A 24,801-nucleotide genomic window follows, 5' to 3' on the forward strand; every position below is an offset into this window, starting at 1 on the left:
CAAAACAAGAAACAAAAACTCCACATACATGCAAATGCTCCTATCTCTGCGTCCAGAAATCAAGTCCTTTCTCCAGGCAGGCTCTCCTTTTCTATTAGGAAAACAAGGATATCCAGCTCATTTAAAGTTTTCAATATGGCTCTTTTGGCTTGATTCCTTCTTTACTTGGACATGATCAGCAGTGCCACTAAGGCTGACAGAACAAGTTTCTTTAACATGAATCCCCCACTTGATTCTAAACATCCCTAAAAGGCCATTTTGCAATTCAACATAAACAGTAGCCATATTTTCTTTAGTTGACTGGCAGATTTGGAAAAAAAGAGTAACTAACAGTACAGCAGGACAAGTGTTGGGTTTATCTAAACAATGGGGAAATGTCACTAAATCAAATCCATTTCTTTCTCCTCAGTCCATAAAGCAGTCAAAACTGCTTTCTTCCTCGATTATTAACAGGGAATATATTTTAGATTGAGGTGGACAACCTACAGCATGGATGCCATAAGGGGTAGAGGTGCACGTGTGCGGGCACGCATCTGGCCAGGAGAGCACGGGCAGCACAGCAGCATGGAGGGCAGAAAGCAAAGCACCAAAATTGGGCAGGGAGCTCAGCAGAAGAAGCAGAAAGCAGAGTAGGGAAGAGAAAGGAATCAGACTGGCACTTGAGAAAGCTATGAGGCTAATTTGTGGCATGCCTGCCAAACAGGCTAGCCCATACTGTTTTAGATTATGGTAATAAAATATACTAATATATACTTGATATACTAAGCTAGTATATTATCTTAAGTAACAGATGGAGTTTGAGATATAGCCCACCGAACTTACATATGGGAAGGTAACAATAGGCACAGGGAAGAAAAAAAAGTGATACAGAACTACCATGAAAATTGACATGGTCAAATTGTAGCTATTCTTAGTTTATATAACCATGTGATCTTATTACTCTTGCATCTCAAACCAGAAAACACTAAGAGCGGGTACAGTGAGAGACAACAGCATTAAGCAATAGTCAGCAGGGACATATGATGCATAGAGTACTGGTGCCTGCCTGGTAAGACTAAACAAAAGATATTATGTTGATCAAAACCACAGAAGAAAAGGTGGCAAGGATGTGTGAAGTGATATTTAATGTCAGCTATAATCCGACCTCCAGCTCACTACCTCTTCAAACTTGAAGGATGACATAAGCAGTCATCCAGAACAGAGTCAGTGGCAGCTGGCAGAGATGGTTGGGTGCTGGGTCAAAAGCTGAAGAGAGGGATTAATTTTTGCTGGAAGAGACAACTGCAGAGAGAAAGGAGAATGATAACCTGAGGTACGACTTAGCCACAAAGGAGATCAGTGCAGCCTCCTGCCTAAGCCAAATACCACCCAAAAAGGATGCAATCCTGGAATACTCAGCCATTTATTAGGGCAAAGGAATTCAGATTTTCTGTATTTCACATTGTTAGAGTTTGCACTTGTTCAGAATTCAGCACGGTTTATTCCCACAATATATTGTCTGAGGCAGGATATACATCTTCTGATATGAAAAACTGAGCCTTCAGTTGCACCAACAGCTTTTCAGAGATAAAGACCCAGATAAGTCAAAAGGTGGATCTTCAGTCTTGGGAAGTCAGAAGCACACCCAGTTAAATCCATCTCTGATGCTGATGCTCCTGCCTGCCACTGTTAGATTTCTGAAATATTTAGTCAGCACTCAGCATGCAGAATGTTCTGCCTGGCAACACCAGCAGCCTAAAAGCTGAAACTCTTCAACACAAAGTGCATTGAAATGCAGTGAACAATACAGCACATTGTGCTACTGCCACATAATGCAAAGTGGCTCCTCCCATCAACAAAAGCCTTTTAAAGTCAAATCAGATGCAATACCGGAAAATTCTTCCAACAGAAGCCAAATCAGCCCCTGATAAGAACACTATTTCAATACACAAATTAAGCTATTTTTTCCAATGTGGAAAGACGTCACAGCAAGAAACAGTATGTAGCAACATCACGCGATGCCTACTTTCTTCAGCCATGTCTAATGCAAGCTCCCGATTCCCCTCTCACTCTTAACTACTCTTACTGCTCCCATCATTCCAGAAAGATGAAAAAAAGTCATTCCCTACCATCTGATGCATTTAAGATGGAGACAGCAAAATTCAAGCTGGAATTCTAGAATGTGGTTTGCAGTGACCTTCAGTGCTGCAGATCTTAAAAATTAGAGGTCCCAGCATGCAACTCTTCATCTTGATCTAAGTGACATACCATTTCATGCCATTTAATTATTACCAAATTTGGATAGCTTGTAGTTTAGAAAATTTAAGTGTAATACATCATATGCACCTTCAGCTACTGCATGCATCCATTTTGATAAGGGGTAATTTCTTCCTAAGTGAAAGCTGGTGTAAATTATAAGTGGCACTGTATTTAAAGCAGGTCTGGCTGAATTATGACAGGTATCCAGACAGCTCAGAAAATGAGTGTGGAATTCAAAATCTCCACTTGGACTCCAAATGCGAAAGAAAAAACAAAATCATGTAGTGATTTTCAGAATGCTAGAAAATGTCTGACCAATGGCGCAGGACACCTGGCATCTGTTGCCAACTCAGTTAATGTAATGATCTAATCTGAACTTTGGCAAGTCACTTTACCACTTTACAGATAGGGAACCCGAGTAACAAAGTGCTTTGGATATGGGATGAGAAGCACTGTGTTTATAAAGCTCAGGCTTTCCCTGAGTGATTGTTGGAACAGAGAAAGCTGATAACAAAGATGTCAACAGCAGGGAACAGAGACCAAAAGGGAAGAGATATGGGTAGTCAAATACATCTGTTGTCAGAATAACCAAACCCACCTTGGTTTTGTAAGAAAGTTGTGCTAGCAGCCCAATAAAGTCAAACACTTTTTGCAACTATTAGTAATTTGGCTTTCAGATCTCTTGTAAGCAAGGCCTATAATCTCAAACCGGAGTTCAAATCATTGCTCCCAAGTATAAGAGCACTTGCGGTAGCATCATTTGCAAGAACACACATTTCAATCTAGCATTGTTCTGCATCCAGTGCCACTAGGAAATTCCCAGGCTCTGGAACAGCTGCTGGAGCAGGGAATCCTGTTCATATCCCATGTTGAGCAACATGGTTAAATTGGTCAGCATGTATGCTTGCATGGCAAACTACTAATACTGCCACTTGTACGGAACAAAGAACAAACAAAGTCCGAGTACACATATGCAGACCAAAGCCAGCCTACGCTACTAAGCTTTGCTGGCCTACCTGTGCGGAAAATCCCACGCTTGACACAAGTAAGCCACAAGACCCCCACAGTGGATGGAAACGATTTGTCCAACAGAAGCTCTAGTTTGTGTCATTCAGAAAGGTGATGCAGCAGAAAAAAAATTCTGTTGGCCTATGCTAAGGGCTCTGCCAACATAACCATAGCAGCAAAAACTCTAATTTGAACAAGCCCTGAGAGAACTGAGACTAGCAGAGGGATCACTAAAAAGAGCACAGCCAGGGAAGAAGGGATTTAGTAAACGCTAACAGCATTCCTGCCACAATACCAAGGGAGACACTCCCAGCCCCAAAGACCTTACACTCAAATGCACGCCAACTGCAGCCTACAAACTAAAGATCTATTTTCAGATGTAGAAAGGTGCTGGAAAGCAGAGGCAGTGAACCACCACAGAATAAAATGCACATTAATTAAGTGCACAAAGAATGTTATATACATAAAGTATGCCTAATACTGAAAAACAAGACTAGGAAAGTCAATGAAGGTCAAAACCATGGGGATAAACCTGTTCTAACTGCTGTGTAATTAGGGGCCTGCTACATGTTCAAATTAAAGCTGGATAGCAACCAACTATAGGAGTTGTTATAGATTTTCAAGCACAAACTTCATAGCTGGTTGGCTCTTTTTATAGCTTGAGTCACTTTTATTGTGTGATAATTACTTTACACATGTGACTGGTCTACATTTATTGTACAAATAACCAGTTGTGTAATATATGCAACGTGTAGCAGGGCCCTCAAACTTAAAGTCAAACAAATCATTTCTCATTATTTTTATCTGCCTCCCCCTGAAAGCTTGAAATTTAGCAACTACCTGAATGTGACAAACTGAAGCAAGCGCTTAGCAAAAGCAAAGATTAAATACGACTACAAGTATGTTCATAATCACTTAATAAACTGACTAGGCAAATGACAAGTAGGTTCTTTGCGGAATCTTTCACTTACCCAACTTGAAAGCAGAATAGCTTTCAGCTGGAAAAGTAAACTACTTGCTTTGCCAACACAGCCAAGACACATTATTCTGATGGGATATTAATACCACCAAGATCTGTGTTTTACAGCTTTTTATTAGTTAATTTTCTGGCCACACTCTCTATTTGTTAAAGAGTAAACCTCTTTTTGTTAGAAGACAAACAACCCCACAACTTTCTGCAAAAGATTTAACCGGTTCCATAACATCAAATTAAATTTATTGTGGCAAATAAACATTATTCTGAGCCTGTTCAACTCTAGACATTAAATCTCAACTATAAAAATTATCCAAATATCCACTCTCTTTTTCAAGTTTTTACTCATCTATATACAAGTTATGCAACTCCAAGGGGGGAAAAATAGTAACTTAATAAGAGTGGTCACATGGGTCACAGCTAAATAAAAAGTATAATTCATAAGTCACAAAGCAAACAGAAGTCCTTAGGATCTGAACAAGAAGAGTATTTTTAAAGAGAAACCAGTTCTTGGTTCATTTGATGAGTTTTGGTTCATTTGATGACTTACAGTCAAGCTAAACAAAGTTTACAGGATGCACTCAAAACTGTCCATACACAGCTAACCTCCATCCCTGCACACAATCTAACCCAGACTGTGTCCTTATTTCTTCCTCCAATCATCTGACATTTGCTCTCAGAGTCTCATACCCAAGAAGAAAGCTTCACTTGAACTAACTAACTAAATAAATAAATATCAATACTTCTGAATCTTCTCGGACTGACTTGACAAGATGGATTAATTGCAGGTCTGGAGAGCAAACTCCAAGAAATAAAATGCATTTCCTGAGACACTGTAGAGTTCAGGCATAACACGGAAACACCAACCTCTTCCACTCTCTGCTTTCAGCAGGAGTATTTCAAACAACAAAACATCTGCCCCTTGCTGCTGAAACTGTTGTTACACTTTTCCTGCAGCTGCAATACAGCATTTTAGCTTGTTTCTAACTTCCATAAGACACACGCTTAGGGGTCAAATTTGAATACTTTTGCCTACTAAGACGCTTCTGATCTTGCCAGCATTAGTTGTTCCCTAAACAGCACTCCAATTACACAGTGTTTCAGCTCCTTTGCCCCTTCAGATATCTCATTTAGTTTGTCTAGCTAGAATAGGAAGCATCTATAAATACAAAACTCCCCAAAAACAAAACAACCTGGTTCACACCAGAAAGAAAACAAAACACCTTACCTTCAATATGTCAGGTTCTTTGATATCCAGAGATTCTGTATTCCATTGCTTGCTCAGATTTCTATGTAAATTGTGATATTCCCAAGTAGTGGGTGTAAAAAGCCATATCACACAGAAAGCCGTCATAAATCCAAGTGCAACCCCCAGAAATAGTCCACTGAAATAACTAGGGAGAGGGAGTATAAGGTAAGCATAGACTAACATTGTAAAGAAGTACAAAGCCTTCACTGGTATTTTAGGCTGTTGCACATAAAGGTTAAGGTCATCTTCCCTACTGAGCACAATACCATTTCCCTCAGTCATCTCTGGCTTCAGCACAGCATCTGTAGATTTATCCCCTTTATTTTCTTCCTCTATCAAGAGAAAGTCTTCAGAATAAAGTTCACAAAACTCCTCATCCTCTTTGCTTGCAAGTGCAGACAAAGAACATTTTTCAAGTACAAGTGGAGTTTTCAACCCAACATCCTTTGTGCATATAGACTGAGAGGTCTGACTCTCCATATCTTTTGCCTGTTCCTCAGCAATTTTGGCCTGGTCGCTCTTATTTAGATGAGGGTCACTACCATAGAAGTCCCCTTCAGAATCACATTCTTCTTCCTTAATGCTGTAGTTGTTATTGCTTTCCAAGTGGCCATTTAAACTGGAAAGATTTGATAGTTCTGAAGCACTTGAAGATAAGGCTTTGGGCCTGTGGCTACTACTTTCATCACCTATTATTTTGCTGAGGAGCTGAAAAGGCTCATAAATGACTTCTGAAAGGCGTCTTTTAGTGTCTTCAATTTTAGCCTCCATTTCAGGGACTTTAAAAAAAGAGCGAGTATCCAAAGGAGACGTTAATGGGGAGGAGGGGGCAGTTTTGGAATCGCCACCTGTAACAACTCGAGGCTGAGTGAACTGCTTGAACAGGTGCAAGTTCAGTTTAGAGTCAGGTGGTCGGTAGGACACAGCTTCAGCTTCTTGTCTAGAAGTGTCCGTTGACAAAGACTTCACTAAGGTTTTCATTAAGTGCCTGTGTCTTGTGGGTGGGGTGGGCTCTTTTGGTTCTACATCTGTTGAAAGGGACCTAACTAAACTCATAAAAGGCTTTGAGCCAGAAGTGGTGGATGATGTACTAGACAAGACAGCTGCCTTGGATGGGGAGGATGACGGGGAGGAGGAGCTGGCTTTCTGCTCAGAAGGCAATGACACACCTGATGAACTAGCTACGTAACAGGAGTGCAAGGAGGGAGACAGAACTAATGGCACTGCACTGAATACTTGGGAAGTGGAAGGAGAATCCAACAGCTTTACAGTGTTTACGGTTGACATAACAGCAGGTGATGGAGACAGTAGGGATGCAGAGTTGACCATGCTAGGTGGGGTAGCTGGACTAGAAATGTCATGGCTGCCATGTTCAAAGCAGAGGTCTTCCTTGGCTTCGAGTGCTGTCACAATGCTTTGGTCATCCAGGTCCTCATTCGGCATCTGCTTAAACTCCTCTTCCTCCTCCTCTTCCTCCTTCCCAAATGCCGAGAAGTGTATGGTGATGGTTTCTCGAGAAACGGATCTCTGAACTTGCACTTTTGGGGCAGACTGCTTTGAAGACATTTCACCAGTTTTCTCTGCATGGCTACTGTTCAGACTTGTCATTGCAGATTCCAGATATGCTTCAAAGTCTGTGGAGAAAACATTGAACCAAATGAAATGCAATTTCTGCCCAGCCACACACTTGTTTTCTAATATTTAAAAGACACAGAAAACCTGTTTACATGCACCAAATATGTCTGCTAAAGAGCACAAAATATTCACTTTGGATCACAATAGTTTTATGCGAATTTCAGTAATATAACAAGGTATGAACCACTGCTCTAAAAGTTACGGTACATATATCCTTACACAATGAGTATATGACATTAGTATATTTAATATTTTTAGTACCATTTTCCCCTGAGTTTGTTTTATTCTCACCCCCATATTCATAATATTATCAGATGCAAAGGTAAAAGATGGCTAAGTCACAGTGGGACGGATGACGAGGAAGATAATGAGAATGAGAGCACGAGGAAAAATGGAAAATAGGAGATAGAGGGGAAAAAGTCCTGCCAAACTGTCTTGGAGAAGCATCAAAATGTTGCTAAATTCTTCTTTAGGTAGGGATTTCTTAGGGTGATATCTTAATTGGACCAACTATGTAGCTGTGATCAGTTAGACAAGCTTCTGAATGAAAGATATTCTTTGTCAGGTCTCTGATCACAGCATTCACATAGTTCAGAGGTGTAAAAGATGCAAGGAATTAGAAATGCAGGTTATTAGCTGCATTCGTACTGTAGCCAAGTCAGTGTCTGGTTTCACACAGAAAAGCAAGTGCTGCCAACCAGAGGATCAGAGTTTTAGCATTGGTAAAATTGCCTTAAAAGTTTCTATAAATTTTTCCCCTGCAACATGACACCTTTTATAGTCCAGTAAATTCTGGTTCAAGTGAAACAACACTGAAACTGCTTTTTCTTAAGTGCCATATCCATCAATGCTATTCTTAACAAAAAGAGCAGCAGGCTTTAAACAAAGCCCCCATACTGTATGCCAGGGTGGGCAAAATGCAACCTGCAGGCCGGATGCCAGGTCATTCCATCCAGCCCACGCGGCCCCTAAAACAATTAGAAAGTTAATATTTATCTGCCTGACTGCCTGTTATGCAGCCCTCGATGGCTTGCCAAAACTCAGTAAGCGGCCCTCTGCCCAAAATAATTGCCTACCCCTGTTCTATACAGAGATGAAAAATCATGTGGAAGCCATGAATTTCAGAAGTTGTGTCCAGTATGTAGGATAACTACTATTGCATCAATATGTACTTGCCCAGGTGATTTACTTGCCATCAAGGAAAGAAATACAAGCTTAGCTAGGGACTATTTGCCTCGGAGACCATTTTTTTCTTCCTCCCCCTCACACCTTCAGACAGTTTGGTTCTAGACCATTACACTGCTAGAATTATTAGTTTAGGCAACCTTTGTTTATTCAATGCAACTAGAAATGCTTTCAACTCAAAAGCAGCTTGGTACAGATTCACCCACTAAATCTGAATCTCAAGCCAAACTAGCTTTCAAGCTGTTCCTACTGACGAGGTGGATTTCAGGTCTATCAGCAGCTTCATCACATCCTCACCGCACATAAAGTTCTACCAGAAATACCTCCGTCCTCACCTCAAAACAAAGCTGTTCTTGACCATAAGGATACTGCAGGAAACACAGTCCCCATTTTCTCTGGAACCTCAGCCCACCACTGTCACGATATACTTTTATTAACTTGTTTCCCAAAAACGCAGAAGTCAGTTTCCAAGATACTGACTTTCACGTGTAGTTAGGAGGTACATTAATACTTAAGTCTTTCCTTTCCAGAAAGAGAACAGCAAAAAATAGGATTAAGAAGTGTATCTACAAAGCCACAGAAATATTAGGAAAACCAAGGTGCCAGTGACCAAAGCACCCCCCCCCACCGCAATTGTCAGGGAGCATGGAATAACCCCTGTGAAGAGTACTTTATCTTCACTGTCAAGACAGTAAGTTTGTCACCTTAGTAACTAACCTATTTCTCAGGAGCTGCTACTCTGCTGCAATCAAACTGTCAAGGAGAATTAATCAAAAGTCTTTGCTGATGTTTAAAGTGCAGTTCCACTCAGAAAAGTGAGGGGGAAAAAATCCCTGCAAAACAGCATTTTTAGTACAATTGTCCCTTGTGCAACTGAACAATAACTGCTGATTTTTGTAACAAAAGCTGTTATTCCTTGTCAATATGCGCCTCTTGAATACAGTGGGGTGTAAATCTAATTAATAAATAAATATTACAGTACAAGTAGGGGAGAAGGAGCTGGCTCCACTCTAGTTCATCAAGCATCTTCAAAAATTCCAATGGCAAATTCCTGCTATGCTGTTTTCCCAGTTCAATCCAACTGCAGATAAGTAGAATTTGGCCTACAGAATTAATAAACATGCATAAAATAGAAGAACCCTGTTATGCTTTGAGCTCTCAGGGTGAATTGACAGTTACATTTTTCCCCACTTGTAATAGGAATTACCTCCTCTGGAAGTCACTAAGATAAAGCATGAAACTATTTACAAATTTCCTTTTTGATAGAATAGCATCAACTGATGTTTATACAATCTGATAACATTTCACTAATATATGCCATTGCCTGTACAAGATGCCTTCAAAAAAACAACCAAACAACAACAACAACCACCACCACTAATTTTCTTGCTGACCAATAACAGTAAATACTGAAGTCAAGGGTTCCTTTCCTTCGTTGCACCAGCAGTAATAGAATGTGTACTGCCAGAGAAGATGGGGAGTGTTCTTCAAGTTACGGGGAATATCACTAGTTTTCTTCATCAAAACATTATATTTAAAATAATAAATAAAATAAAATAAAAATCACTCCTTGCTCCCCTTCCCACAACTTGTATTTGTGACTTTACTATAAACAAGTTAGATTTCAAAGGTTTCTGGTGTTGCACTCAAAGAACAACAGCATCTCCACCAAGATTTTGACTTGATGCTAAATTATGACTTAGAGCAGGGGTAGGCAATGATTTCAGCTAGAGTTGAAATCATTAAATCGCTTAATGAGTTTGGTGAGCAAAAGAGGACCGCATGGGTAGCTCTGCCCCTTAACAGGTGCCCCACCCCCTGGCTGCCATCTTGGGACCAGACAGCCTTTGCCATCAGAAGTCCCTCCCCTTGTCCCTGGAGGGACTCATTTTGGGAGGGGGTTTTCCATCTTACAACCAGCAAATACCAAATCTAAAAAAAGTCAAACACCTACAATATTCTAATTTTGTTACAAAAAACACTTTTGTCATGATCTGTGTTTGTGTACTGTGTGTCAAGGTGATTGCATGAAACTCTAAAATAAATTCTTAGTCTTTTATAGTGCATGTGTGGTTTGAGGGAGGGTGGGAAAGGTGTGGGGACCCCTCCCATGCTCCCCCCATGGCACAGCAGCAGGCAAGGGTGCTGGTGCTTGGCTCTGGCCAGTGCTGCAGATCACAGTGAGGAGCACAGCCCAAATCGGGCCATTTGTTTCCCCTGTAATCACTGGGGCCAGGAGGGAAGCCCCAGGTGCTGGAGCTGGCTTCCTTCCCCACCCCAGCCCACTCCAGTGCCTGAGGCTTCCCTCCTGGGCCCCTCAAGTGTAGGGAGTGCCTGGGAAACAAACAACCAGGCAGATGCTGCACTCCTTGCAGCTCTGGCCAAAGCCAGGAACCAGGCATCAGTGCCAAGAAACTCCCCCCCCCGCCCCGGCTGCTGCCCCCGCTGCCTGCGGGCCATAGGGGGAGAGGGGAAGAGTGTGGTAGGAGGGGTCCCCACACCCCTCTCCCCTTACACCCACACCCTGCCCACCCAAGCTCTGCGCTGCTGCTCTGCTGCTGCAGCCAGCCCCAGCCTCACACCCTCTCCCCCACCTGCTGCCCAGAGGGAGCCGGATGCCAGGAAAACCTGGTGCCCCACCACACCCCATGCTACCTCTTCCACCCATGAGGGTAGGAGCGAGGCATAACAGGATATGTTGAGGGCAGGTGCCTCACTTTCACCCTCACAGGTGGAAAGGCTGGGCAGGGCACAATTCATTGGGGAGGGGGGCAGCTGCAGGCTGGATGGAAGTCCCTGGCAGCCCAGATCTGGCCCGCAGGCTGTGTTTTGCCTGCCCCTGACAGAGCCTGTTCATACCAGCCACTGTTCCTCTCATACCAAAGAGCTGGTTTGCTTTAGAATGCCATCTTAAAGGCAACACAGACTTAATATTAAAATAGTCACTAACCAGCACAGATAGCAATACAATAGAAGGCCTATAATCTCATGTGGAGTAATAGCTTAAAATGTGCCTTACTGAATCAGTTTTTACTGTTATTTGAGACTCTGTATACAAAAGACAGAAAGTGCACCTGAGTTGTTGCAACATCTGGTACACTGCCAGGATCAGAACTTCATCCTTGCTGTTCCATGCTTCCTTCCAAGTGCAGATATCAATACTCTTTGAAAATATTAAAAAAGAAGCCTTACAACACCATCAGCACTTGCCATCTTCAGTGGGGAAAATGGAGGCAAGACAACACAGAAGTCTGTAGCAGATTAGGGGAACAGTAGTCATGTACAAAACAAAAAACAAAACTATACACAATCTAGCCTTACAGTTAAGTAGTAGATAAATAACTGAATGTGACATTTGGTGCTCTGCCACTATTGATGAGAAGCATATGCCTACTGGGTCAGTTTGACAGGTATTTTCTACAGCTTCTTGCATATTTATTTGTTAAGGCAGAAGAAAGTTTAGTGTTCAGAGTCCCAAGTAACTTATTTTCCTCTAAACAAGAGCCTTTAAAACACACGTGTCACATTATGTCTGCTCCCCCTGTCTATGGAACATGAGGTTGATCAAGTCCATTTTCAGTGCATCAGGAAGAAGTCCCCTGCTGGGAACAGCATGCCTATATTCCAGTTACATGACTACTGAGAATTCTAGGAAACACTTCATTGAGGGGAGAAGTAGTCAAGAATCAGGCGGCGCAAGTTTTACACTTCTTAACATGAGCTTATCCAGAGTACTCCCACCAAAATTAGAATTCTGCCAGTGCCTTTAGTGGTTACTGGTATGAATTATCTAACTGATATTTTTACTTCCTATGTATAGAGGGAACTTTTTACCATATTTCAGTCTGGCAATGCAAGATAATGCTATTTTTCAAATAGCACAAGTGATTAGTTGACTACACTGGGCCAAGACTTTTGTGTTTCATAGCACTGACTGCTAAAATACAAATGATGTCTAGAGCAGGTTGCAAACCTACTCAATCTATTGACTAGTACCAAAGAATTAAATGCTGCAGAGGGGTTGGAGACATCAATTTATTTTTTTAGAAGCAACTTTCAGCATCTCAAAACAGATGCACTGTTATTGAGAAGACTAGCATGAAGAAATGCAAACAACGAAGCTGATTAACCAACCCTAAGCTTGTAGTTCTTGGAGGTCATTAATCCTTGACACTGAAATCAAGCATAACACAAGCAAGAACTAAAGCAGGTTTTCCCCAAAGAGCTGCATCAACACACTGCAAACCCAACCTATAAACCATCCCATAGCTCTGCCAATACAGATCACTCCTAACGAATAGCATCCTCTATCACTCCAGTTCTGGGTTATGCCTCTCTACCAACACATCAGACTCCAATTTTCAGCTGTCAGCCCAACCAGGTACCCTTTCCCCCATTCAGGTGAACTCCCAGGCTCCTCACCAATGCACATTAATCCTGACCTTGAGCACCTTCCAACTATTCCAGCCTGTACCAGTCTCCATTACACGCTTCCTATTGCGCCAGACTTGGAGGGGAGGGAATGTTGTATTCATGACATTTTTTTCCAGGATTAATAGAAATTGAGGTTATCCATGCATCTGCCCTACTAATTTGAAACAAGCCAAACAGCACAGACTTTACCATATCCTCCTGCCAGCCAATGTGACAATCCTGATATTGCAGTAATGATTGACATCTACAGAAAAAACAAACTATGAGACCATGTCTCAAATCACATCTCTATTGAAGATTTCTTCCCAGAAATGTAGCAACTGGCTCTTATGAAATGCACTATGGTCACCAATCATTTCACACAGGCTACCTGCAATGGCCAGATAGGAGTAACACTGGACCTGGTGCTGAATTTGAATTAGTAGTAAATGAAATCATCTACATTCATACACATACCTTATTACAAAGCTGGCTGAAATCTCTGACCTTTATCCCCTGTGGTAAGTACTCTCTGATGGTTCAACTTAATGCCCTTGCCTTGTGATCATGCATACTTCTGTACTGAAAGCAGTTATCTGAACTCCAGTCTCCTTGGGACATCAGCCCTTTTTTGTGGATCTAGTCCAAAAGGACCTATACCAGGGGTTGGCAACATGTGCATCACAGCCAGAGAAGCAGGGGGCTGGGAGAAGCAGAGGCAACATGCATGCAGCAACCACGTGCATGGTTCCAGTTGGGGTGCAGGGAAATCCTCTCACTGCTGATGTGCTGCCAAAGCCACCTGGCACACGCCAGACCTGCAACAAGGCTGTTGCACCCTGTGACTTGAAAAAGGTTGCCAGCCCCTGACCCATACTATTAAAGTTGTTGATAAATGTGAAAAAAAAAAAACCCCAAGTGATTCAGGCTGCAGGAACATCCATATCTTAACGCAGTCCAAATTCTTGGCAGAACCACATTTACAGACTTTTTTTTTTTTTTTGTGCATCTAAATTGGTATGTCAGAAGTTTGCCACTTGGTGACAGATCAGATTAGCAGAGTTCCCTCAGGCTGGCTCCATATAGTGTTATTCTCCACATTACACTCGGGGAAATGGAGGCCTTGTTTCTTAATAACAACAGACCAAAAAAGAAAAAAAAAGAAAAAAAAAAAAAATCAGTCTGAAGGGCTCTCGTGATCACCAGAATTAGAATTCAACCAATGATGAGGCACAGAATGCTCCAATATTAGCAAAAAGAAAGCAACTGCCCTTTATGCTGCTTATCATAGCTTTTGGGGGGTTTTTTGTTTGTAAGAAACAAAGGCTTGATTTTTTTTTTTTTTTTTAATTAAAAGCAGGCATAAGGCTCTGTCTACCCTTAAGACTTTTTGCCATCCCAAAGCTGGAATACTATTTTGGTACAAGCCCCATTTTAGAGCAGTACAGCATATCTTTACTACAGATTTGTCCCTACATTGCTGTAAATATGCCAATGTAAAAAAATTCAGTCTACAAACCCTACAAAAAACATTCATCTGTGTTTATCAGGATGAGCGTAGCTCTCTCTCTTTGCCATGAAACACAGCTGCCAAAGAGGGTGGGAATCCCTGCCATCATGCATTGACTCAAAAGTGTGTGGTAGCATGAAGAACTTCAAACAGAGGTAATGGGCTATCAGGAGGGATCCTGGTTTTCTCTGATAAAAAGAATAATCAAATTCTCTGACGAAAAATTACAAATTCTCTTGACAAAACCCCCAAAATACATTATTAAAATTAAAAGCCCCCCCCTGCAGCTCACCCCAGCCCTGCTGGTGACCCTCACTGCTCCCAAAGCCCCCCCAAAACTGCTGATGACCCTCACTGCCCCGGCCTACTCACACCTCTTGCCTCCCAGGCCTGCTGGAGGGGGCTCCCAGCCCCCAGCTGCCAGGGTTATGGGGCCAGGAACCCAAGTCTGCAGCTCCCTGCTCCCCACACCAGGCAGCTGCAGTAGAAGCCACATGGAGCTGGCTCCCCCACTGTGGCTGCCTGCTCGGGTGTGGGCAGGGCCAGCTCCTGCCCTCATTCCAGCCAGTGCCCTCAGCCATGACCTGCAACCCCCCAGCTCTGCCAGAGGGGCCCCCAGCTCCCTGCAAGCCCCACTTACCTCAGGGTCCAGGAGAAGAATGAGGCTGAGCTAATCCAAGTGGAGCCATGGCTGACAGTCTCAGACTCTGCCCTTTCCCTCCCCCCATGTGCGTTTCCCACCCTGTTTGCAAACAGCTCTTGCAGGCTGAAGCTCAACCAGCCTACAAGGTGTTTGCTAAAGGAGGGAATCTGCGGCTTTCTCTGCTAAAAGGAGAAATCTGTGTTTTCTCTGTTTTTGTGTGGGAACCAGAAAACCTGCATCCCTGGCTATCAGTAATGAGGCGGAGGAGTAAAATCCAGCAAAGAAAGGTTTTGATCAAAGATGCCTTACTCCAACTTCTTCTCCTTTAGGAGAGTGCTTGTGTAAGACTGCTTTGACTTCAGCTTATAACTCACGTTGCAAAATTCTTTTCCTCAGCTCCTCTCTGAAAGTGTCCAGCTACTCCCTGTGTTCCCTGTCCAAAAAAGACACTACTGGGGAAAAATAAATGAGAGACAAAGAGACCTCATAAATAGGCTAGTTTGTCCCCACTGACACCACCACTTTTTAAATATCCAATAGAATACTTATTTCCCACAACAACATGGCAATTCAATCATTCATAAATGTTTAGATTAGATTCCCAACTCCCCAAAGTACAGAAGCCCATATCCTACAACTGAAGAGCCTTGAGGACAGCAAATGGAGACACCCCAGACTGACCATAGTATTTAAAAAGAAAATGGAAGGAAGCAATAATAATCCAACACAGACACTGCCATTTGCCCTTTAAAAAAGGCAACAACTGAGACTGTTCTGTGTGTATGCAGACACCCAGTGGCCTTTAAAGCTTTTCCATTACTTCAGACAAAGAAAAAAAATGCTGTAAGTGCAATTCTCCATACACTGGAACTCTTCCAGGTTGACCACTGGTTTTAGTCTTATGGTACCCTCTGGTTTCCGGTCTTATGGTACCCTCCCTGATCCAATGTTATTATTATATAAATAATAATTATCATTATTTAATTTACATAGATTAAAACCTTTAATTGCATCAATTTGGAATTTCAATCGTCAGCCATGAGTCTCAAAACAAGAAAGCATTTAAGAAATCCCTCAAGCACTTTAGTTTCCAATATGATATTGTGACTAGCAATAAATGCTGGTTTTAGTTAGATCATTACCATGGTCTATACATACATAACAGCCCCCACCCCCCAAGTTTACACTGTATTGTTAATTCCCTGGTGGCAAGCTGTTTAAACAACAGTTGTTAATATATGCAGTGTTAATTACCTGAAACAGATTGGTTTTTTTAATAAACAAAAGACAAAAAAAAATAATTTTGCATCACATTGAACCAGTAATATTTGTATATCATGGTTAACGAGACTGACTTTTTCCACCTTTAAGTCTACCTCTGTATTATGAAGTATATATTGTATATGAAGCAGAAGGGAAGTTACCTACAGTCAATACATGCTTACATTTTGGCCTTGTCTACACAAGATTTATATGGTTAATTCTGTAGGGACCAAAGCCTAAAGTTATAAATGGATTTAGGTTGCATTTTTTGAGTTTGCACCTCCGCTTATGCAGCACACATTTTTAGCTTGGCCTGATCCTACTAACATCATCTGACACAGCTATAATTATAATTGAGCACTGAAATAAGGCAGTTGCTCTCAGGTAAGACTGTGTAAACAAGGGTCTTTACATCAAATATTGTGGGAGAAAGAAAACACATCCACAACTCTTTGACTGCAGAGAGCTAAGTTCAATGTAGATGGATGCCTGCCAAAGCATATTACATACCATGAACACTTGCAGCATACCTTGCTTATTTCCACCATTATTCATTTCATCCTCCAGACCAGATTGCCCCAAAGAAATCCACTTCTCTATATTGCTATAGTTAAGTCAGCCTAGATGATTACCAAAGAAATTCTCTCAAAATAATAACTGACCACCAGCACAATAGGGTCAGTGGATTTTAATTATTCTGAAGTGCCTGTCTATTGACTTAATTTATTATGGACATTTTAAATATCCATCAGGATTATTACAGCATCTCTGCATAACCTCTGAACTGAAAGCAGAGCTAATCCCCACTCCACTCACTAAAGTCAAAGGCACTACACACAGCCTGCTTCAGACGGATTGTTCACCTTTATTGCTGCCAAGAGCTACACTGAAATAATGTGCTTGTTTTGCAAGTTGTACTGTTAAAAAAAACCCAAACCATCAGAACTCCTGGGTACTTGTGAAGTTACACAGAACATCTTAAAAACCCCAACACAGAGGATGCTGAGACCATAACAAAAAGTATTTAAAAACAAAAACCTGTATTCCTAGTAAACCTAATACATAAATTCCTAATAAACCTACCTGAAATGGTTTTGATTTTGAACGTTTCAATATTTCTCTTTAAAAACTCAGGCTTTTAATGACATGAATCAACTAATGATGATTTTCTGCAAGGTTACAGAACTAGGCATATCTGCAATAATGCCTTGACACCTCCACCTCCCCTTCTAAACCCTTCTTTTAAGGAAAGAAGGGGGCTTCCCACCCCCCCAACTCCCAGTAGTTAAGAGCCTGTAATTTGCTAAAATTTTAAACACCTCTCTTCACCAGCGAACCTGGTCTCCAGTGCCTCTAATCTTGTCTTTAGAGATTTGCTCTGCATCTCCCCTTAGCCTCCCTCACCGTCTTGCTCACTTGGTTTCTGCTTAAAATTACCTTTGCCTCATTTAACTGCTCCCACTTTCTCTGGTTCCTGATGCTCATTCTCTCTCCTCTCCCCACGGACGTTGCAACGAAAAACTGCCGTTCTGCTTCCAACATTCTCTCTCTCCTTTTAGTTTTAAAGGAACATTTCCCCAAATCAGATCTTAAAAATAAGTATACTTAAAACAAGCATGAAGCAACTATTCAAGCTGAACAAAACACCAAAAAGATTTTTAAAGACATGTTGGGACCACAAACACATTCCTGTTTAAAACCCTGCCTCCCCATCTTCCCCATTTACCAGCTGAATTTTAAAAACATACACAATACACATTTATTCTACACATTCTAGTACAAAGGGGAGAAAGAGAGAGAAAAATGTAGGATTTGTACACCTAGAACTTGAGGATTGGCCATTAAAGGGTCTGAGATGAACAGGCCTGACTTTAGGAGTCTTTGCAGGGTGGAATAGGAAAAATGTGTCATTAACCCTCATACTGGCATTGCAATTCAATTCTCATTTTAAGCAGAGTCACAGCTGGTACACATGCAACAGCATCACTTGTAATCCTTACAAACAGGACTTTGCTTTTAGAGATCTGCAATGCAACTCATTTTCTGGGCCCAACTGCTAGGCACAAATGTTGCACAGGCTGTTTATGGTCAGGATTCGGAAGGAAGTGGATCCAATTCACAGTCATTGAGCTGCATTACAGAACAGTATGGGAAAGTCTGCCAGACATTTTCACCCCAAACTGACAATACAACTTAGAAATCATTGTGTTTCATTCTTGGAAAGTGATGCCCTCCACCTAACTCCAGTAAGAGAACACCACCTAAGAAGTGCTATTACTGTATACTCCCATTCTGAGAGCAGGATAAATAACTTAGAGAACTCACTTTTCCCAAAACACAGCTACTCTGCAATGGCCAGCAACATGCACTTGTATGCTGGACCTAGATTTTTGCAGTTTTTGTAAGAGTGCAATTCAAATATGCATATGGGGCAGTGTGAAAGAGCATAAGGCAAGAAGGAAGACAAGCCATAAGGATCTTAGCCAATGCATGTTAGTAGGGATAAGTCTATTATATTTTTCCTTCAAGGGTGTTTCTCACAGTTCAAAGAGACTTTACATCAAACATAAACCAAGGTACAGCTTTTAGGAATGATCTTTGTGAAAAGCTGAGACCAAAGGAAAATGTTCTCTTAAAAAAATGTAAGTATGCATTGTAACAGAAAGCAGATTATTTATTCGATTGCCTAGCAGGGATTATAAAACCACACAGTTCAGGTTTTCTTCTAAATAAATTTACTGCAAACAAGTTAAATTTCCTTTGTCCAACCTGACAAGGATGGAGCAAGTACAAATTGTCAATTAAAAAAAAATTATTCCCCCCTACGCATTTAACAATCATAAATAATTTGTGTTTGTCACTGAGAGAAGCAAATATTCATCTAGGTGATCAGCAGAACGTTTAACAGTAAACATATTTACCAGATATTCTGCAATATCCAGAAACTGTTAAGATATACCTGTTCATTTTGCTCTATTGAACATACCCCTCCCCCTTAAAGAGCATTTAAAAAATGAGGAAAAAAGCCCCTTTTTTTCCCTTTTTCTTTTTAAAAGCATTTTTCAGTCCAAAAGGTATCTCCACATATACTACGCTTTGGGAAAAATTATCTACAGGGCTAAGTTTCGCCCTGCTGTGGTTAGATTGCTACAATTGTATCCATTTATATTATCACTGCCTTTAGTCTAGACCAGAGGTTCTCAAACTGTGGTCCACAGAAAGGTGACCCAAGGCTAAAACTGACAAACATTACACCCGACTTCCCAAAACTTTGCTCAAGAAAACAGGCACATCCATTGGATTAGAAAGGTAGGACTACCGATATTAAAATATGAGTTGTGTGCTTTGATTTGTAAAACAAAAAAAAGTTTAAGTGGTCTGTTGGGACCCTCAGCCATTTTCAAGTGGTTTGTGAAAAAAAGTTTGAGAACCACGGGTGTAGACATGGACAAGAACATACTTGTCTTGCAATTGCTATAAACAGTTCATCCCCTCCTTCCCCCTTGATCCAACAACAGAGACAGGTAATGCTATATGAACAACACTATCTAAACAAGTCTGCCTCGGTTTTTTAGGATTTCCTTTGGATTAAAACGTATACAGAGTTTAATTTAAACCCTCAAATCCCTCCGAAGTCAAGTTCAGTGCTTACTGTGCAGAGGAGAAAGGATCCTAGCTCGAGAAGCTGCTGATGTTTTTCCCTCAAGTCAAAGGAACTTTCAACCGTAGAGGCAAACTCCCATTTAAGACCTGCATGCCATTCTACACTTTAATGTCCTTCCAGAAGTCAGCCAGCCATAAGTCAGTCCACCCTCTAAATTATTAGTGCTCCAATACCCAGGAATGCATGTGGGATGCATCATCATCATCAAGTCAAAGTGCTACCACACCTCATAACTGGGTGACACATGACCTGTGTACTTCTGGAAGGAAATGCTCTTGCATGCAGAAGGAAACAGCAATTGGCAAGTTTGTGCTTGATGCATACTGCCTAACAGAGTACAGTGCATACTACATACTTCCACAAGTTCTGAAAAGTTGTCAGGAGGGTTAAATGCAGGATTTCAAGAGAAATCATATCTAGATCTGCTGAAATCCTGCATTTAACCCTCCTGACAACTTTTCAGAACTTGTGGGAAGTACAAAGCATCCGCTACACTCTGGATCTAAAGGCAGAACAAAAGGCTATTAGTATTTATGTAACACTCTACTTGCAATGTTTTGAGCTGGATACAGCCAAGCCAGTGTTCACTTTGCTTGCTTTTTTAGAAGAATCCAAAAATAAGTATTACCATCAAGTTTACCTTATTTCTCTTCCACTCCAGTCTCTAAAGAGCCTTTCCTTGCCTTACTTGTTTGATAACATCTTTTATTGAACTAGCTACCGTATATATTTGAGAGAAAGGTTAGACAAACTTTCATGCACAGAATACCTTTGCCTGCAGTACTTTTTACAGGATATGCTTTTCTCTGGGAAAGCAGCAAATGCAATACCCTAGGAAAAGCTTTTATATTAAATTGGTCCAATAAGAGATATTTACAAGTAAACCTTGTTTCTTGCATATATTCCCCAGACCAAGGATACCCAAACTGTGGTACATATATTCCTGAGGAGTACACAGGAAAAACTGTGTAATGGCAGATTTAATTTTCATTATAATAACTGGCATTTAAGGGGTTAAAATATAAACCATATGGTGGTAGGGGTGTGTGTGCAGCTGGTAAATCTGGAAGGGGGTATGCAATAAGAAAGTGTTTACTGCTGTAAACACTTCCCAGAGTGTTTTCTCTTTGACCCACATTCCTGAAGTTTTCCCATCATTTTAAGAGGTATTAGTTTCTTTCTGGGAAACACGACTTCAAGCAGTTTTCTTTGTTCTCACATCCCTCCATCAATATCGTGTGCGACTCTCAACCTACCTCACATTTCTTCCTCATCTGCTACTTAGTTCTTTCTTTACTTCAAACTGGGTTTCCACGTAAAACCAGCTGTGGTAGTACTGAAGTGATGCTACAGTCATGAAGGTCCACGAAATATGCAAGAGGCAATGATTTTTGTGGACAATACCTTTTATTGAACCAATGGCATCGCTGGGAGATATTTAGACAAATACTAGGTTTTCTGGTAGAAGGCTTGGGTGCACTGTATAGTAACAAAATATATGTCTCCAAGTTTCTCTCTCAGCTTAGTAGCGTAAGTAGATCTTATTTAAGATGACCCCTTTTGGAGCAGATTAGGTGAAGATGGTTACTCAGTTTTTCTAAGGTTCTCCTGAATAACTGCATTACATATTTGGAGTCATGCATGTTTGCCAGAGGGCTGCAGACAGTAAGTCCCTTGGGAGAGATGTTATGTTTTTTGCACACAGTTACTTACACTACTGGACTAAGATATATGCCTGGAGACATACTTTGTTACTATGCGACAGACCCAAACCTTTGACCAAAAGGTAGATGACAGTCTAAATTATGCAGGTGGTTCAATTGCCCACAAAATCCTTCCTCCCACATACAAACCCTGCTCACCTTCCAGGTGAGGACAAGTTGACAGCCCTGTTATTGTCATCTTACATCTTCCCCCAAATCATCAGTTTGAATCAGAGGCTGCAAATGGCTCATTTTGAAATTATTTATGTGTTTATGTCTCAGTCTTTCGGTGGGTCTTTTGATATTAGTCATGAGAATGAAAAAAAGAATGTGAATGACACCTTGCTTATTAGGGAAGCAGAGATAAGTGAGCCACAGCTCAGCAGATGAGAGACAGGAGCTGGCAAATTTTACAAGTATCCTAAGAAAATTACCTCCTATCCTATGGACCATGCACAGTGCCTTTCTAATTCCCCACAGAGTGGCCACCTACAGAGTCTTCTCTGTTGATGGCAATACAACAGTGTTACTGGCCGTTGATGTCAATACACCCACTCCAGGATGGGACAAAAAGCACTCTTGAGCTCAGATGCCAAAGGAGGAAATGAGGAATCCATTCCTGCACACAGGAAAGGTGGAGGGAGGATATTAGAATGATGAGACACTGCATTAGACATGCACTTGGTTTCCTGGAAAGGTTACAAAGCCAGATAGCAGGATATCTGGACTCAAATTTAGCTGAAAGTCAAAGGACTACCACAAACAAAAATGCATGTCATTTTTGCACACTAGTGCCAAGATTGAAAGGATCTCAAGGCACCCCAGGGTGCCATGTTAGTAAGTCCTGTTGAACCAGCGCTAGTGGTAGCCCACTCTAAGAGCATGCAGTGAAGCATGTCAAGGAAAATATCAGCTATGGAGAGATGGTCTCTGCAGGATAGGGAAGATTTTCTTTCTTCTAAAATGTGTGAAGTACTAGGACATGGGCAATAGGACTTTTGTATCAGGCTGGTGAAAGGAGGAATGCAGGGGCCAAATGACATTTTCTCCTCCCATGCTTTGCACTGGTATTACCTAAGCATGCTAAACCTAAAAGCATGCTACCACACACAAAACAGTACCATCCTGAAGACACCAGAAAATGGAGTTGCTGACCTAGTGTGCCCTTCTACACAAGTCACCATAGCACATAAACCCCTGGAATCTCTGGATGTACAGTGATTTTTTTTTTAAGAAGCTAATCATTTTGCATATCCACTTGAGTTGCCTTCATGAAAATGAGGTGACTTAAAGAGCACTGACTTCTCAGTTCAGTACTTGAAAGTCACTGGATACTTCTGAAAATGTTGTTTATGGAGGATATAGCCTCCTAAACAGTGAGCGTACAATACGCAGCAATCATTTTCTACAGGCCAGTATTTTTCTGCCAGCACACCCCTTCCAAAAAACTCTCCCACTTCAGTGAAGTTAGGAAATATAGTCTCATTTTCCCTCCCAATATTCTTGCATACATCAGGTGTTCATTTACTAGACACTTTTGAACATGTATTTTCAAATGCAGGGTTCTAGGCACCTTAAGAGACCATATTTGAAAGCTATACTGCTACCCTGCAATGCTGAATTGGCATTAACGCACTTCAAGTCACTCAACAACAGCTTCACTTTCACAAGGACACCATTTCAAAATTCTTTCCCACTAACTGTAGCCAAGCATTAGATCAAAGGAAACAAGGAGTAATTAAGTTACAGCATGCTAAGAGACACTGCTGAATTCTCCATTTATAATTGAAGATGGAGCAATTTCCAACTTCACTTATGCACAGCCATTAACTGTAAACTATTGAATGAAAAATTAAAAAAAGAGAAAGAGAGAGAGAAAACCTAATTACAAACTGTCACAGACAGAGACAGGTTAAGATGACACAGAAGCAACTGAGATCCACTTGAGCCACAGTTCTTCACAGTAAGCAAGTACTCCCAAGAGCACCTGTCAGGAACAGAGGCCTCAAGGTACACCATGTATACAGTCTATGCCAAAAGGAAGCAGCATACAGGTGTTCAGTTCACCATGAAAGATATTTTACCTTCAATAGAAAATAATCTTAAATTAGCCCTGTAGCTTACTCAGGTTACCAAGGTTCTGTCCACACATGAAAGACTAGCATGTGTTCAGAAGGTTTAATACAGTTTATTCTACTGAAGTTGGTGCTGAAATAACAGTATTATTTTGTTCAAGACCCAAGGTTGGGAAAAAGATATTTGTGGCAACATTAATGAGAGTGATAGTATAATGGCATTCTGGCCAATACTTCTCAGGCCTCAAGGTCTACAAAGTTGTGTTGACGAGTATAATTGCTTTTTATAAAGTCTTTTTGGGCTAATCTGTTCATCACAATTCAGCATAGGATTTTACTGTCTCAGAAGCAGTTTAAATATGGAAACAACAGAAGTAATACAGGTTGAGATATGCTTATCTGTCAAGTTACAATTCTACCTTGTGGAAGTCTCAGAGTCCAGATTTCCTGAGAACTACTGCCAAAACATTTGGGGCTTTCCTATATAAATTAGTGAACCTATTCCTTTACTTTTCAAGCATCAGATGCATACCCCAAGCACTTGATTAGCTTTTACACACACCTGCATGTACGCACGCACACACAGTTGCTAGGCTCATAATTTCAGTTCAGTGGCTTAACTTCATTGCCACTGGACAGCTGGTTGAGCAAAATGTGAGGTTAGGCTTGCAATCTGCCATAATGCAAATATGCTTCACTGTTATTCAAGGACCTCTTTACAGCATATAATACACGCTGGTTATAACATGTAGGCAAGTATATCACCTGTGCACATCCTCTCCTTTCACCAGGGTGGCTCATGCCATCTCTTACTGCACATATCTGTTGTGTGCAGTGATCAGCTCATTGTGAGCTACTTGCAACTGATATTTCTCTAATCCCAAGTACACCTATATCTTTGTGTAATTTTTAGTGTAAAAATTAATTTACACTAAACTTACACTTGATTGCTACTTGGGACAGCTGGCCATCTGTGTTAGAAGAACAGTTTTTTAAAACATTAAGGAGGAAGTTGAAATAAAACAGGTTTTCCTTTGCAAAAGCTAAGACTTTCTGCCTATTGTAAAGTCTATGGGTGAAGCTTCCAAGAACAACCGGAGAAAGAGAACAAAGGGGAAATCACTGAATAAGAGGGAAGACTCCTCAGCCATTGAGGGGATTAGAGAAGTTTCTTTCACAATGAAAGGGCTGGAAGAGAATTTTACTTCAGTTTCTTTCCTCTCTTTAAAACGGAGACTGAAT

The 24,801-nt window shown here is 41.1% G+C and overlaps 1 protein-coding gene across 3 annotated transcripts in view; it reads right to left on the reverse strand.

Annotated features, from left to right (window-relative positions):
• The window catches only part of TEX2 (testis expressed 2), a 114,759-nt gene that overhangs the window by 53,247 nt on the left and 36,711 nt on the right, over window positions 1-24,801 (reverse strand). For all 3 annotated transcript variants that reach the window (XM_090059555.1, XM_090059557.1, XM_090059558.1), the window contains exon 2: window positions 5,448-7,102. In XM_090059555.1, coding sequence (XP_089915681.1) covers window positions 5,448-7,076 — 1,629 coding nt within the window. In that variant the 5' untranslated portion in view covers window positions 7,077-7,102. The remainder of the gene's footprint in view (window positions 1-5,447; window positions 7,103-24,801) is intronic.

This window comes from Crocodylus siamensis, chromosome 8, assembly GCF_052110815.1.
Source record: "Crocodylus siamensis isolate JL-2025a chromosome 8, ASM5211081v1, whole genome shotgun sequence".
Lineage (NCBI taxonomy): Eukaryota > Metazoa > Chordata > Crocodylia > Crocodylidae > Crocodylus > Crocodylus siamensis.